This window comes from Gopherus flavomarginatus, chromosome 14 (assembly GCF_025201925.1).
Source record: "Gopherus flavomarginatus isolate rGopFla2 chromosome 14, rGopFla2.mat.asm, whole genome shotgun sequence".
NCBI classification, from domain to species: domain Eukaryota; kingdom Metazoa; phylum Chordata; order Testudines; family Testudinidae; genus Gopherus; species Gopherus flavomarginatus.
The window spans coordinates 21,002,689-21,017,030 of NC_066630.1; the positions used below are offsets into that span (position 1 = coordinate 21,002,689).

The 14,342-nt window shown below is 44.5% G+C and overlaps 1 protein-coding gene across 1 annotated transcript; it reads right to left on the minus strand.

Moving 5' to 3' along the window:
- Positions 1-7,966: 7,966 nt before the first annotated feature.
- NUDT19 (nudix hydrolase 19) lies at positions 7,967-13,080 on the minus strand. Its single transcript, XM_050923092.1, is given in 4 exon segments — positions 7,967-8,876; positions 10,164-10,371; positions 12,297-13,022; positions 13,024-13,080. Coding segments are annotated over 4 exon segments (1,230 nt in total). The 3' UTR covers positions 7,967-8,637.
- Positions 13,081-14,342: the final 1,262 nt, after the last annotated feature.

The following is a 14,342-nucleotide window of genomic DNA, read 5'->3' on the forward strand; positions in this document are numbered from 1 at the left end:
AGAGATCTCCGAGTCCTATAGCAAAGGAGAATCCCCTTTTCCCACTGAGAGGAACCTGAGCTTTTAGCTCTGGCCAGGCTTAAGAGAATATTTTAGTTCTGGTATAGAAAACTTGCTCTGATCATTTTTATTTAGTATCAGAGGGGTAGCCGTGTTCATCTGGATCCGTAAAAGCAGCAAAGAGTCCTGTGGCACCTTATAGACTAAAAGACGTATTGGAGCATGAGCTTTCGTGGGTGAATGTCATCCGACGAAGTAGGTATTCACCCACGAAAGCTCATGTTCCAATACGTCTGTTAGTCTATAAGGTGCCACAGGACTCTCTGCCATTTTTATTTAGTGTTTTTTACAGCTGGCTGTAAGGCACGTCATTGACCTGGCATAACCAAGCCTGCTCCAGCTATACTGCAGGCATAGGAGAAGCATTACCAATTAAATTCCTGTCAATTCAGTAAAACATCTCTAAAATTGCATTTTTATAACATGTCTCTTACACAATACAGGAAAGTGTGGTCTTCTTGCTGCTTCTTTGAGATAACCAATTTATCAGCATCCTCCACTCAGGCTGATTAAATTTTTATAACAACACTACAATGTTAACTCTGCAAATTGTATTTGTGTTTAAATGCATAGTATATTTAGTTCACATACATTAACCTTGTATGGGTGTGAGGGGCAAACATGATTATTCTTAAAAACATCTATATTTTGTTTTACTCTAATTAAACTGTCTTAATTTCTTCCAATTCCAACAAGTCTGGAAGGTCAACAAAACAAATCAGTCTCAGAGCAGCTAGGTCAGAGGTGGGCGAACTCTAGCCTGTGGGACCCTTCTGCCCAGCCCCTGAGCTACTGCCCCAGGAGGCTAGCCCCCAGTCCCTCCCCTGCAGCCTCAGTGCTCCCCGCGAGCTCCTGGGGCAGTGCAGCTGCAGAGCCCGACTTGACCCAGTGCTCTGTGCTGTGCAGCATGGCTGTAGCACCACCAGCCACCAGTGCTCCAGGCAGCGCAATCAGGGAGCAGGGGTGGTTGGATAGAGGGCAGGGGAGTTTGGGGGGTGGTGGTCAGGGAGCAGGACGGTCAGAGAGTGGGAAACGAGGGTTGAAGAGGGGCAGGGGTCCCAGGGGGGCAGTCAGGAAGGAGGGAGGGGTGGGACAGGGTGTCGGGGGCAGTCAGAAGCAGGGGTTCCAGAGGCAGTCAGGTGACAGGGAAAAGGGGTGGTTGGATGGGGTAGGAGTCTCAGGGGGCCATCAGGAATGAGATGGGGGTTGGATGGGGCAGTGGGGGGCAGTCAGGAGACAGGGAAAAGGGGGGATGGATGGGGCAGGGGTGGCAGGAGGCCATCAGGGAACAAGGTGGGGTGGATGAGACAGGAGTCCCGGGACGGAGGGCATTGGGGTAAGAAGTGAGGGGGGGCAGATAAAGGGTGGGGGCCGGCCCACACCTCCTTCCTCTAACTGGCCCTCCATACAATTTCTGAAACCCAATGCAGCCCTCAGGCCAAAAAATTTGCCCGCCCCTGAGCTATTTGTTTGAAAAAAGAACTCTTACCATTTTTCCTCTTTTATATAAAGGAATTTATATTTTACTCTGATCTCCATGCTCCACTCTACAGCAAGAATCTAGTGTCTCACATTTTTCCACCACTGATTTTCATTCAGTCATTAGTATCTTATAACAGTTCAGTCTCCTATATAAATAATGTTCAAATGGTATCTAACTCACTTAATATTTCCTTCTGACATTGCCTTATTTTTTATACCTAAACCTTTCTCGATTTATTTCAGATTTTCCTCTTTTTTGGCCTGGAATATTCCCCCTGCTGGATTGCTTTTGCTTATATTAGTGTGTAACAAGAACATACATATCAGATCATACAGACATCAGTAAAGATGGAAACTACTCACTTAAGATTTAAAATGTTACTGGCCAGTGATCCCTTCTCTTAAAACTTCCTTATGAGAAGGAAAGGATATTTCTTGAATATTTTCAGCTGAACACGCTCTCATGTAATAAGAATTTGTTTGTAGTTTATCTTTCTACTAAGGCTTACTTGAACCTTACTTGATTTTAAATTTCCCTTCTAAATTGTTCAATAATCTTTGATTTCAAAAGTGTTTTACAGAAAAAGATCTCACCCAAAGAGGTAAATTAGAACAACAGATAGACATCAGTAACAAACTAATACAAAAAAATCTTGAAAAAACAGATTTTGAGACAATAGTGCAAAAGAGTAAAGGGGTATTATGTAGTGCTGTACTGTCTTCCACGATCAATGAGGTAATCCCCTGCATGTCATCTATGCTGCATTTCTCCTCACAGCTCATTTTAGTATATAGATGAACGGCAACAAGTGAAGTAAAGTGAGCCAGATAGTATGGAAGTGGTGAAGGTCTCATGCTGAAACTGATGAGTTATAGTATAAAGATTTTTAAATTCTCTCATCTTCCTAGCACTTACCTAATTCCCCTCCAGGGCTGGTTTTAGGCCGATTCGCCCAATTCCTGGGAATCGGGCCCCGCGCCTAAAAGGCCCTGCGCTTTAGGCGCCTTTTAAATTTTTTTACTTACCCTGGCTGCGGTCTGCTCCGGGGTCTTCCATGGCCCCGCTCCCCTGACCAAAGCACCGGCAGGAGCGCGGCTGCCCCACAGCCCCGCTCTCTCAGCTGGAGCTCTGACCAGAGCGCCGCAAGCCCCGCGGCCCCGCTCTCTCAGCTGGAGCTCTGGCCGGAGCGTGACAAGCCCCCGGCCCCGCTCTCTCAGCTGGAGCTCTGGCCGGAGCGCGACAAGCCCTGTGGCTCCGCTCTCTCAGCTGGAGCTCTGTCCAGAGCACGATAAGCCCTGCGGCCCCGCTCTCCTGGCTGGAGCTCCGGCCGGAGCGCGACAAGCCCCGCAGCCCCGGCTGGAGCTCCAGCTAGAGCACGACAAGCCCCGCGGCCCCGGCTGGAGCGCGACAAGCCCCGTGGCACCGACTGGAGCTAAGGCCGGAGCGCGGTAAGTCCCGTGGCCCCGGCTGGAGCTCCAGCCGGAGCGCCATAAGTCCCGTGGCCTTGGCTGGAGCTCCGACTGGAGCACAGCAAGCCCCGTACCCCCGGCTGGAGCTCCGGGCCCCTTAAATAGCCCCCAGAGCGATGGGGTAGCAGGGGGCTCTGGGGGCTGTTTAAAGGGCCAGGGCTCCAGCTGCCCCTGCCACCCCGGTCCTTTAAATAGCCGCTGGAGCCCTGCCGCCCCCATGCATTCCCCAGGGCTCCCGCAGCTATTTAAAAGGTCCGGGGCGGGGTAGAAGCAGGGAAGTCCCAGGCCCTTTAAATAGCCCCCAGAGCCCTGGGATAGCGGGGGGCTTGGGGGCTTTTTAAAGGGCCGGGGCTCCAGCTGCCTCTGCTGCACCCCCTGCCCTGCCACACCAGCCCCGCCCCCCCGCTGCCTGCAGCCAGCTCTGCACCCCCTGCCCACAGCCAGTCCCTACCAAACCCCCTGCCCTGTCTCCAGCCAACCCCTGCCACACACCCCTGCCCGCACCAGCCCTGCACTGCCCGCCCTGCCCTGTCTCCAGCCAACCCTTGCTGCACCCCCCTGCCTGAAGCCAGCCAGTCCCATACTCCTGTCTCCAACCCTGCCAACCCCTGCTCCACCCACCTGTGGCCCTGCCTGAAGCCAGCCTGCCCCACACTCCCCTGTCTCCAGCCAGACCCACACCCCTTGCCCTGCCTGCAGCCAGACCCTACCTCCAGTCAGCCCCTGCCCTGCCTCGAACCAGCTCCATGTCCACTGCTGCCCTGCAGTTCCCAGGCCAGTAACCTGCACACCTGCTTCAATGAGGGGGGCAAGAAGCAGCAGGAACCCACACATGTGCACACCCCCAGGGAGTGGCGGGGACCCACACGTGATACGGCAGTCATTAATAACCAAACAGCATATATGATGCAATATACATAATATACAATTGTATTATTTATATAGTTATGGAAAGTAAATAATACATGGAAGAAATGGAAGGCTTTTTTTTACACTTTTTTCTTTTAAGTCATCCCTGCCAGGGCCCCACCGAAAGTGTTTGAATTGGGCCCTGCACTTCCTAAAGCCGGCCCTGTTTCCCTCACATGCTAAATTATTGGTTCATCATTCTCATTGTCAACCCCCCAACTCAGAGTCCCTCGCTGCTTTCACCCTCTTCCACTTCAAATACAAGCTTATTGTGCTTATCTAATGCCCTTTACAATTAACCCACTTCTGTAATCTTATTACATTAAGCCCCTAACCCTCCTCTCTGACTCCATCACTTGCATGGATGTATGCTACCATGGACCCACCAGTGACAGATCTAGCAAACCTTCCTTATTTTCCCCTTTCAGACTCCCCCGTAATTCCATGGCAGCTCTCTTGCCTTCATAATGCTCCTCCTTGAAGATATTTTAATTACCAAAACATAGCTCATATAATCCTCAACAAAAAGTGGAAGTCGGATCCTAGTGAGGTAAATAGAAAGGAGCATAAACACAGCCAAATTAAGTGTAAAAATGTAATAAGAAAAGCCAAAAAGGAGTTTGAAGAACAGCTAGCCAAAAACTCAAAAGGTAATACAATGTTTTTTAAGTACATCAGAAGCAGGAAGCCTGCTAAACAACCAGTAGGGTCCCTGGACAATCAAGATACAAAAGGAGCACTTTAAGACAATAAAGTCATTGGAGAAACTAAATGAATACTTTGCTTCAGTTCGGCTGAGGATGTTAGGGAGATTCCCAAACCTGAGCCAAGATAGTTAAGACCAAAGCAGACTTTGAAGAACTTCAAAAAGATCTCACAAAACTAAGTGACTGGGCAACAAAATGGCAAATGAAATTTAATGTGGATAAATGCAAAAATGCACATTGGAAAAAATAACCCCAACTATACATACAATATGATGGGGGCTAATTTAGCTACAAGTAATCAGGAAAGAGATCTTGGAGTCATCGTCAATATTCTCTGAAGACATCCATGCAGTGTGTAGCAGCAGTCAAAAAAGCTAACAGGATGTTAAGAATCATTAAAAAGGGGATAGAGAATAAGACAGAGAATATCTTACTGCCTTATATAAATCCATGGTACACCCACATCTTGAATACTGTGTACAGATGTGGTCTCCTCTCAAAAAAAATATACTGCCATTAGGAAATGTGCAGAGAAGGGCAACTAAAATGATTAGGGGTTTGGAATGGGTCTTATATGGGGAGAGATTAAAGAGGACAGGACTTTTCATCTTGGAAAAGGAGACGAAAGGGGGATATGATAGAGGTATATAAAATCATAAGTGGTGTGGAGAAAGTGAATAAGGAAAAGTTATTTACTTGTTCCCATAATATAAGAACTAAGGGCCACCAATGAAATTAATGGGCAGCAGGTTTAAAACAAATAAAAGGAAGTTTTTCTTCACACAGTGTACAGTCAACCTGTGGAACTCCTTGCCTGAGGAAGTTCTGAAGGCCAGGACTGTAACAGGGTCTAAAAGAGAACTAGATAAATTCATGAAGGTTAAGTCCATTAATGGCTATTAGCCAGAATGGGTAAGGAATGGTGTCCCTAGCCTCTGTTTGTCAGAGGGCAGAGATCAGGGGCAACTGTTAAGTTTTTTGCCACCCCAAGCACAGCAGTCAGGCAACCATTGGCAGCGTTTCTGCAGGAGGTCCGCCAGTCACGCGGATTTGGCGGCAGCTCTGCAGGTGATCTGCTGGTCCCGTGCTTTCGGCGTACTCGTCGCCGAATTCCTGCTGAAGCCGCAGGACCAGCAGACTCCTGAAGAAACGCCGCCAAAGGCTGCCTGACTGTCACCCTCACTGTGACCGGCACATTGCCCCCTGTGGCTTGCTGCCCCAGGCACGCGCTTGCTGCACTGGTGCCTGGAGCCACCCCTGGTAAAGATGGATGGCAGGAGAGAGATCACTTGATCATTATCTGTTAGGTTCACTCCCTCTGGGGCACCTGGCAGTGGCCACTGTCGGTAGACAGGATACTGGGCTGGATGGAACTTTGGTCTGACCCTGTATAGCCATTCTTATGTATTAAACATAGTTCACTTCCCCACTCTATACAGAGAATAGTCCTTAAAACCCCACTCTTCCCAGCAGGCACACCCAACCAGCCTCTCTGCTGAGAGTCCTTCCCATACCATATTCCAGTATCTTCCACCACGCCTAGGCTCCTTCTCAGTTCTCTTCTATCCCTCTGCCAGGACAGCCACCCCAGCCCTTCCAGTTACAGTAGAACACCTCTTCCTACAGCCTCTCTTCTGGGAGATCATCCTCGAAAAGAGATTATCCCTCACTCCTTGTGCCTGTCTTAGTGTTTCCCTGAGTCCAGAGCTCCAATATGGAGGTGTCAGCAGATAAGCCCCTGCACTGTTCTCCAGCCCTCAGCTTTGAGTCTCCAGCTTTGATGGCAGCAAGCAATAATCTCTTGCTACCCCTCCAGCCTTCTCCCAGGAATCAATCCCAGCTTCCTTCCAGGACCTTCCATTGTCCTCCTGGTCTCTGGCAGCTCTCACCTGCCTTTTACCTGACTGAATCAATCTGTGCTCTAACACAACCTTCATCCACAAGGTCTCTCCCTCTCTAGGGCCCAAGCTGCCCTGTTTTAAGCCCAACAGAGGTGCACTGGTCCTGCTTCCTCTCAGAGTCAGTGTCACCCTCTGACAGTCTGCTTCTTTCATGCCAACCTATGTGCACAAACTAGTCCATAAAGCCCTTCCCCTATTCTTAAAAGTCACTTTTACTGCAATGCCTATATGACAAACTGCCTGGCAATACCAGCTAGATAGATGGACATCTGCTATTTACTTAGGTTTATTTGTATTCTACATATAACACAACTAAGTAATAAAAAATTAACCATTTCAGCATTTTTGCATTATTTTTCAGATATATTTTCAATGTAACTCTAGTAAAAACAAACAACTATTAGTTCACTGCCTGAAAATTTAGCTATAAAGACTTTTGCTATTTTAAGTGGCTGAACGAAAGTTTAAAAAACAAGCTCAAGCTGGAGCATTTAAGTGACCACATATGCAAACAACAGAACAGAAGCATGTTGTACCCCTCATTCTCCTAATATTGCAGTGGTCAAGAGCTGAAATAACATGAGACACTAACCCACAAAATCTCCCAATTGCCACTTTTTCCTTCTTCTTCTTCTTGTCTAGAAGAGGTGGTTTCAACTTTTTTTGTCAATATATGCTGTTTCACAGAGATTTATTGATTTGATGAAGTTTGATGGTAAGGTCTCAGAGACCCAGGGTGGACTCCCCAGTCACTTACTATTTGAAAATCTGAGCTTTTTGATCTGAAAATGTATGTTTCAACAATTCTGTTTGTGAAAGTGTTCAGATAGTTTTGGTTTTGTTCCAATGCAGAACAATACCAAAATTTGAAACCTCAAAAGTTGCCATGAAATGGAACTGTTGTTATCTGGCAAGCTCTACTATCTAGGGTCCAGCCTCTAATTATCCTCTCTCCTCCCTTCTAGGTACAACATGGAGCACCTTTATATAGATCTCATATCACTAGGTCTTGCTCTGAAAACTCCACTTGTAAAAGAGAAGTAGCAGAGATGAACAACAGTTTGGGAGCTATGTGAGCTGTATTCCCACACCATGAGACAAAGATAGCAAGGCAAGATACAACCAGTATAATAGTCAAGAAGCAAATGTGGGATGTTTGAGGTAGGACAGTAATGTTTTCAGAGCTCTACATTTTCCTCTTCAGTTGTTCATACAGTAACATTAATTTCTGTATTCTCAGAACTATACAGTAAACAGTATTTTCATCTTTTAAGTTGTTGAAATCTTTCATTTAAAGTAAATATGGTACTAATTAAAGGGAATGACTGCTGTCAAACCAGTCCTTTGATACTTTGTTCTTAATTTGGAAATAAACTTAAATTTTAAACGGAATAAATCTCTCAACCCTCAGTACATCTTAAGTAATACAAATAAAACTACTGAAAATAAACATTTATTAAACAATTAAAAGCAAAATAATGTTGGCAAATAAGTTAACTTAATGAACACATGTTGAGACCCAAAGATGAGAGTAGGAAATGCAGTCATACAATGGAAAACTCCTTCAATTACATTTCTAGACACATTAACATATTAGTGTGATCTAAAAGATATCTTTTGGAAGCAGAATAGAAGAGCTAGCTAAATTCTGAGTATGACAAGAATATTTCAGCACTCAATGAGAAAAGGGAACTGAATTGTTCAAGGGACATGGGTTACAGACTAGTTCACTTTTATTACATAAGTTGTCAATGGCCAAATATTATTACTATATAATGGCTCTTTGGTGAACAATATGAATTAAGTTGGTAGTTTACATCAAGTTCTCAGTGAGCATGTATCACAACTGGCACATACGTTCAGTTTCAAAGCATTAAATATATATGAAGTCTGAACCCTCCTCTTACCCTGATCTTGTTTGAGATACACTGGCATGGCAACATAAAGAAGCTTGTACTGTTGATGCCCATGATGTACCTGACGTGTTCTTTGGCAAATGAAGACTTCAGCCTCCAGGGCTAACCACTTAGCAACTGTCACAAAGGACTAACTGCACTAAAATAAAAATATATGAAATTTGATACATACTGAATTTAAGAGATGGCATATTATAGTCTGCTATTGCAATCTGCATTACTTCCCACTATATTAGAGTCCATCTTTAGTGGATTGACATGTTTATACTTTGGTTGGATATTAACATGGACAGTAAGATTGTTAAGGTTGTGTATTACAACTCGGTGAAGCTTACTGCCTTCTTTCATTAGCTCTTCAACCTTCTTATCTGTTGACAAAAAAAGTTTCTTTTCTCCTGTATAATCTGGATCTTTCGGATACAGCTCATCTCCTGAAAAATATTAAGTTTTAATTCAATAATTTTATTTTTCAGTGATCTAGCAATTTTTAGGATACAAGCTACTTTATTATCAGTATTTGAAAATCTGTGGGAATGGAGTTCAGACTACAATGAGATTTAAAAGAAAATTACTTCCAATCTTTCCCCAATTTCAAGATGACCGTGAAATTCTATAGTAGCCACCAGGGATGCAACACTGCAGGTTCCACATGTTGCAATAAATCTGGAATCAAGAGAACATTCAAGTTCAAAGGCAGTTTTTCCAGATACTAAAATGTAATTTTATTTTTTACATGCAAATAAAGAAATATCCAAGAACCTCATGTACGCTAATCAATATGGTATCAGTGCATCCTTGACATAAATAATTAGATATTATAGATGGACAAATGAGGCAGAGATTAAGTGACCTTCCCACTTTACACAAGAAGTTGCAGCAGACTAAGAACAGAAAGCAGATTAGATTACCCAGTTTTGTTTAAAAAATAATCTTGGTGGAAGGACTTGTCCAGCCTTTTATGGAGAGCAAGTGTAATATGATGAAAATATAGAAAGGAAATTAGGCGGCAGATAATAAGACCAACTTTAATAAATAAGAAAATTAGAGAGAAGATGACCAGAAAAAAACAAAGATATTAAGAAGCAGAAAATAGCAACCTAAAGATACAATTTATGCCCTTTTGAAGAAAATAAAAAAAGCAACAGGAGAGAAAAGAAGGTAAAAACTAAAATGTTTAAATAGGCAGGTAGCAGCAAGAAATAAAGATTAAAAAGATGGACTAGCTAATAATCACTCGGGATACTGCAATGTTTGGGACTCTTGCTTAGCAAGGAGTGCAGGATCAGATCCATTGCCCAAATCAGGCCAGTAGGATGGGGCTCTAACTCATCCTGCAGATAAAAGTTAAAAACAAATAAAATAATCATATCATTCAGCATGAAAAGTATGACGTAAATTAAAATATTAATGCCCCCCACAATATCCTGTATGAGAGTCAACACTTGTTGACAATCTGATTAAATGTAGAAATTACTATACTCATCAGATCAGTGGTGTGTTTAGTCCAGTATTCTAAGAATGGCCAATATCAACTACTTCAGAGGAAAAAATTCTGCAACAGGCAATTATGGGATAATCTACTCTCAAGGAAACTTTTTTCTGGATCCCTAGTAGTCAGTTGGCCCCAAAGCTCAAAGGTTTATATCCCTTCCAATGCTCTTTTATGGTAATAAAAGCTCTTTCACAGTAATAAAAGCTCTTTCACTTGGTTGATTTACCTGGTAACAGATGAATGTAGCCATCCGAAGCAGCCAAAATAACGGCCATCCAACGTTCACACCCTTCTAAAGCACGGTCAGAACCAAACCTATGCAGGTCATGAAGTGAAGAAAAGTTGCACAGCCTACATAATTCATAGAACTGAGGTGGAGCAAACCATATTTCTTGAGACTTAAAGAGTTCAATAGCTTCTGGAGGGGTTGACCACTGTAAAATGAAAACAAACATGAAATAATATTTTCTTCTTGAGCTCTTTTGGTGAAATTCTATCAATTGCTTAAACCTCACTGAAATCCTTAGCAGTGGCAAAGAAGGCCTTGTGTGAACCTTGGGATGGACAACATCTTATCTGAACAGTTTACTCTATTAGTGTTCTGGATTCCAAAAAGAGGTACAGTTTTCAGTTTGTTGCCCGCAGTCTGAGATTGAACTAATTTAAATGTGAATTGGAACTGTACTGGTGAGTTATACACACCAAAAAAATCCACACACAAACACACATTTTCAAAATTGGAAGAATTTTAAAATATTTCTTCTGCAAAAATGTTGATTCTTTTTTAATTCATAAGATACTTGAGGACTGCACATAGGTGTGCCAAATTTGGACTTCAATGTTGTTTTTAAAAGCGGATATTAACTCTACTTTCAGGGCATGATAAAGACTTCCACTGAATAATACAAAACTCAAAGCAAATTCAGCTATAGAATTGCTACAAATGCCTTCATAATTAAGTGGAAATCTACCTCAGACCACTTGCTTCTTAGCCAAGGAGAGTATGCAGTTTTCAGAAATTAGAAAAACCAGATAGAGTATTAACTTCACATCAATTGTATTTTCTATATGCACGGAATTCTTACATTATTACCTAACTGTTGGTTTAATGTATCAAGACTATGGTGTGTGGGCCTTTACTGACACACCTTTTATTCCATATTCTTGTGAATGACATCCACAATAAATTTCTGATATGATATTGGTAAAAAGTAAACAAATATTTATAATCAAATATTAACTTGTTCAAAACAAGTACTCTGATGTTTTAAACTTTGGATTGTGTTTCATGGTATGTAGTTTCTATCAGAGACAAATACTCACAAAGAAACACTGGTAGTGTCAAAAAATTGTACTTGACCTTGTACAAGGGACCACAGTTATTAGACAACCATCTTTGTCTTGAGACCACCCCAGAATATCCCCAAGCATATAGACTATCAAGGGTCACATCCCACTAATACTGCATAATGTGGGTGTATGATGGGCGATTGTAACAGGAGGATCTGCCCATTTAATAGTTCAGGGAGCAGCCAACCCCCCACCCCAGAGAAAATCCCAGACACAGATTCTAGGAAGAAACTGAAGCAACTAATTAGCATCCCATGACAGGCCCATACTCTCAGCTGGACAATATAAAGAACTCAGTTCCATAAAAGGGTAGGATTAACTAACCATCCAGTGAACAGAGCAGGAGGTGGCAGGCAGTTCTTGAGCCCCCTGGGGTTGGAAAGGGCCCTGCCCAGTAGCTGACCAAGAGCAGAAGACCCCAGTCTGAACTCCTATCAGAGTGTTACTTGTGTTGGAAAAGCATGCAAAAAAGTTTCTCTCTTTATGGAGACAGTAAACAGAGCCCTGAAGAAAGGGACAGAAACCTAACATGAACACACTGTCTATCCCCAACAAGTGACCAGGGCCACCAGTATACAGTGATCTAGAAGTGGGTCACCTTTTGATGGTCTTCTGTGGTTGATGTATTTATCCTCTGGAAGTCTAACATCTCCCACTAGTCACATGGCATGTGGGTGCATATGGGTTAATCATCTAAAATCCAATCACCTCCTACCTTGTACAAAATATGTAATATATAATAGGTTTCAGAATGTAAGTAGATGTATAGACATCTGGAATCTGGCACATCAACTCCAAACGGTGCTGCACAAGGGTGCAGGTTACCAGATGTCTACAGGCAGTACATTTAGATAATCACCTACTTGACCAGCACTGAAGGCGTGGGGGGAGGGGGTAAGGAAATAAGTGTTGCATAGGCGTGGCCCCTCCTGGACCCTGCTTACAGTTTCAATGGGATGTAAGGGAAGTACAGGGAAAGATATAAGGTGTCTGTGGTGATGAAACCTACCTGGAAGCCTGTCACCTCCTGATCGTCCTGCGACGCGTGCGGAGGCCGCTCCTCAAGGCAGCACAGGTAGAAGGCAGTGTCGTAGCGCCGGTCGCTCCGGCCAGCCCTGGGCACTGGAGTCAGCCAGTTGCCCCACTCATGCAGCGCCCAAATGTTGGGGACGCAGCGCAGGTAGCGGCAGAGCTGCAGGAAGCAGGCCGGGTCCTGCTGCACCCGTCGCCGCCACTCGGCGAGCTCCAGGGCCGGCGGCAGGTGGTGCTGAGGCAGCAAGCGGGCCGGGCCGGGATCAGAAGCGGGGCCCGGGCCCGACACCAGCAGCAGGATACCCGCCTCTTCGAAGGTCTCCCGGATGGCGCAGATGCGGAAGGCCACGTCCCCCGGCAGCGGTGAGCCCAGGCTAGCCCGGTCGGTGGCGAAGACCGGAGCCCGGTTACCGCCCGGCGATGACGGCCGCACGGAGCCCAGCCCGCAGCGGGGTAAAGCGGGCAGCAGCCCCAGCCAGTCAGCGGAGAAGTCGGCTGCCTCCAGCAGGCCGCCCGGGAAGACGTGGGCTCTGGGCAGGAAGCCGCTCTGAGGGCTCCGCTGGAGCAGTAGCATCTCGTAGTCAAAGGGGCCTAGCGGGGACCGCACCGGCCGGGCCGGCGCCCCGCTCCCGGCCGCCAGGAGCAGCGTAGCCGCCTCTCGCCAGTGCCGTAGTCGCGGGTTCATACCACCGTGAAGGACTGGACAGGACAGGAAAGGTGGTCGAGCCGCTCTCCTCGTGTGCTACCCATCCCGCCTCCATCGCCCCCAGCCCCCTGGGAGGAGCACTGCACCTGTGAGGCTTAAGCATGCTGCTTAATGGACAAAAACAAGCAGTCAGAGACTAACAAATTTATTTGGGCATAAGCTTTCATGGGCTAAAACAGTAGCCAGATATATAGATATAGATATAGATACACTCTGTCTCTCTCTCTGTCCATGAAAAGATGGGAGTTGCCTTACCAAGTGGGTGGTCAGTTATAACTAGACAGTTCAATTAAAGTAGAAGTGAGCTATTATTAACAGGGGGGAAAAATCTCTTTTGTAGTGGTAATCAGGGTGGCCCATTTGAAACAGTTAATACAGACTAACATGGCTACCACTGTGAAACCTGTCTTAATGGACAGTGAGTAGATCAGTAACAATACCTGTGTTAAAAACAATTAAATTCCAACACACACAAATATAATCCCCAAAGAGAAGACCCATCAGTATGACAAAGGCATATCAGAAACTGACAACAAGGAACCTGATAGGGCAAACATTTAGGCAGGGGAGTAGTCTAGTCTCTGTGTGCAGATGTTTAGGAATGCACAGTGGGAGATGAGAGTCAGTGTGAGTGAAGCTTCTGTGATTAATTGGTGCAATGAAATGAAAAAAAATCTGCATTTCTTGAGATTTTAAACCACCATTATTACAGTAAGAAAACCAATGATATAATAGAAAATCTAACCCAATAACAAGTGGATGTGAAGATCTTGAGCTCTGGTGGCCCTATTTCTTCTTAATTATTATTTGCTCCTGACCTCTCTAACTCCAGTAGCTGGAAGTCAGGTTACACAAACTTTCTCCACTATGTCACAGTGAAACATAAACTAGTCACAGGAATCACATCTACCATTGAAATACAGCTATTTCAAGGATGAAACTGCATCTGTTAACAGAAAGTGAAAAATATTTATAGAACCGCAGGGAGGATTTAGAGAGATGGGATGTAATTACACAATTTGAAATGTAGCCTTTGTTAATACCCTGTTTCCTACTTTTGCACACACAAAAAATAATACTGTGGGATCTTTAATAAGCAGAAGTGATCAGGACTGAGGTTTTACATTTCATCTGAAGAGTGACATATGCAATGCTAGAATATTGGTTCAATACTGTTTCAGAGAGTACTAAATTATTAATGCTACCTTCTGGTGCACCTTGGAGTTCCTTGTAGGTTTTCCATAATTGCTGAAGTAGTCCAGCGCTGCCTAACTTGTGAGTTTATTGTTTACAAGAGCACAGCACAAAGTAACATGG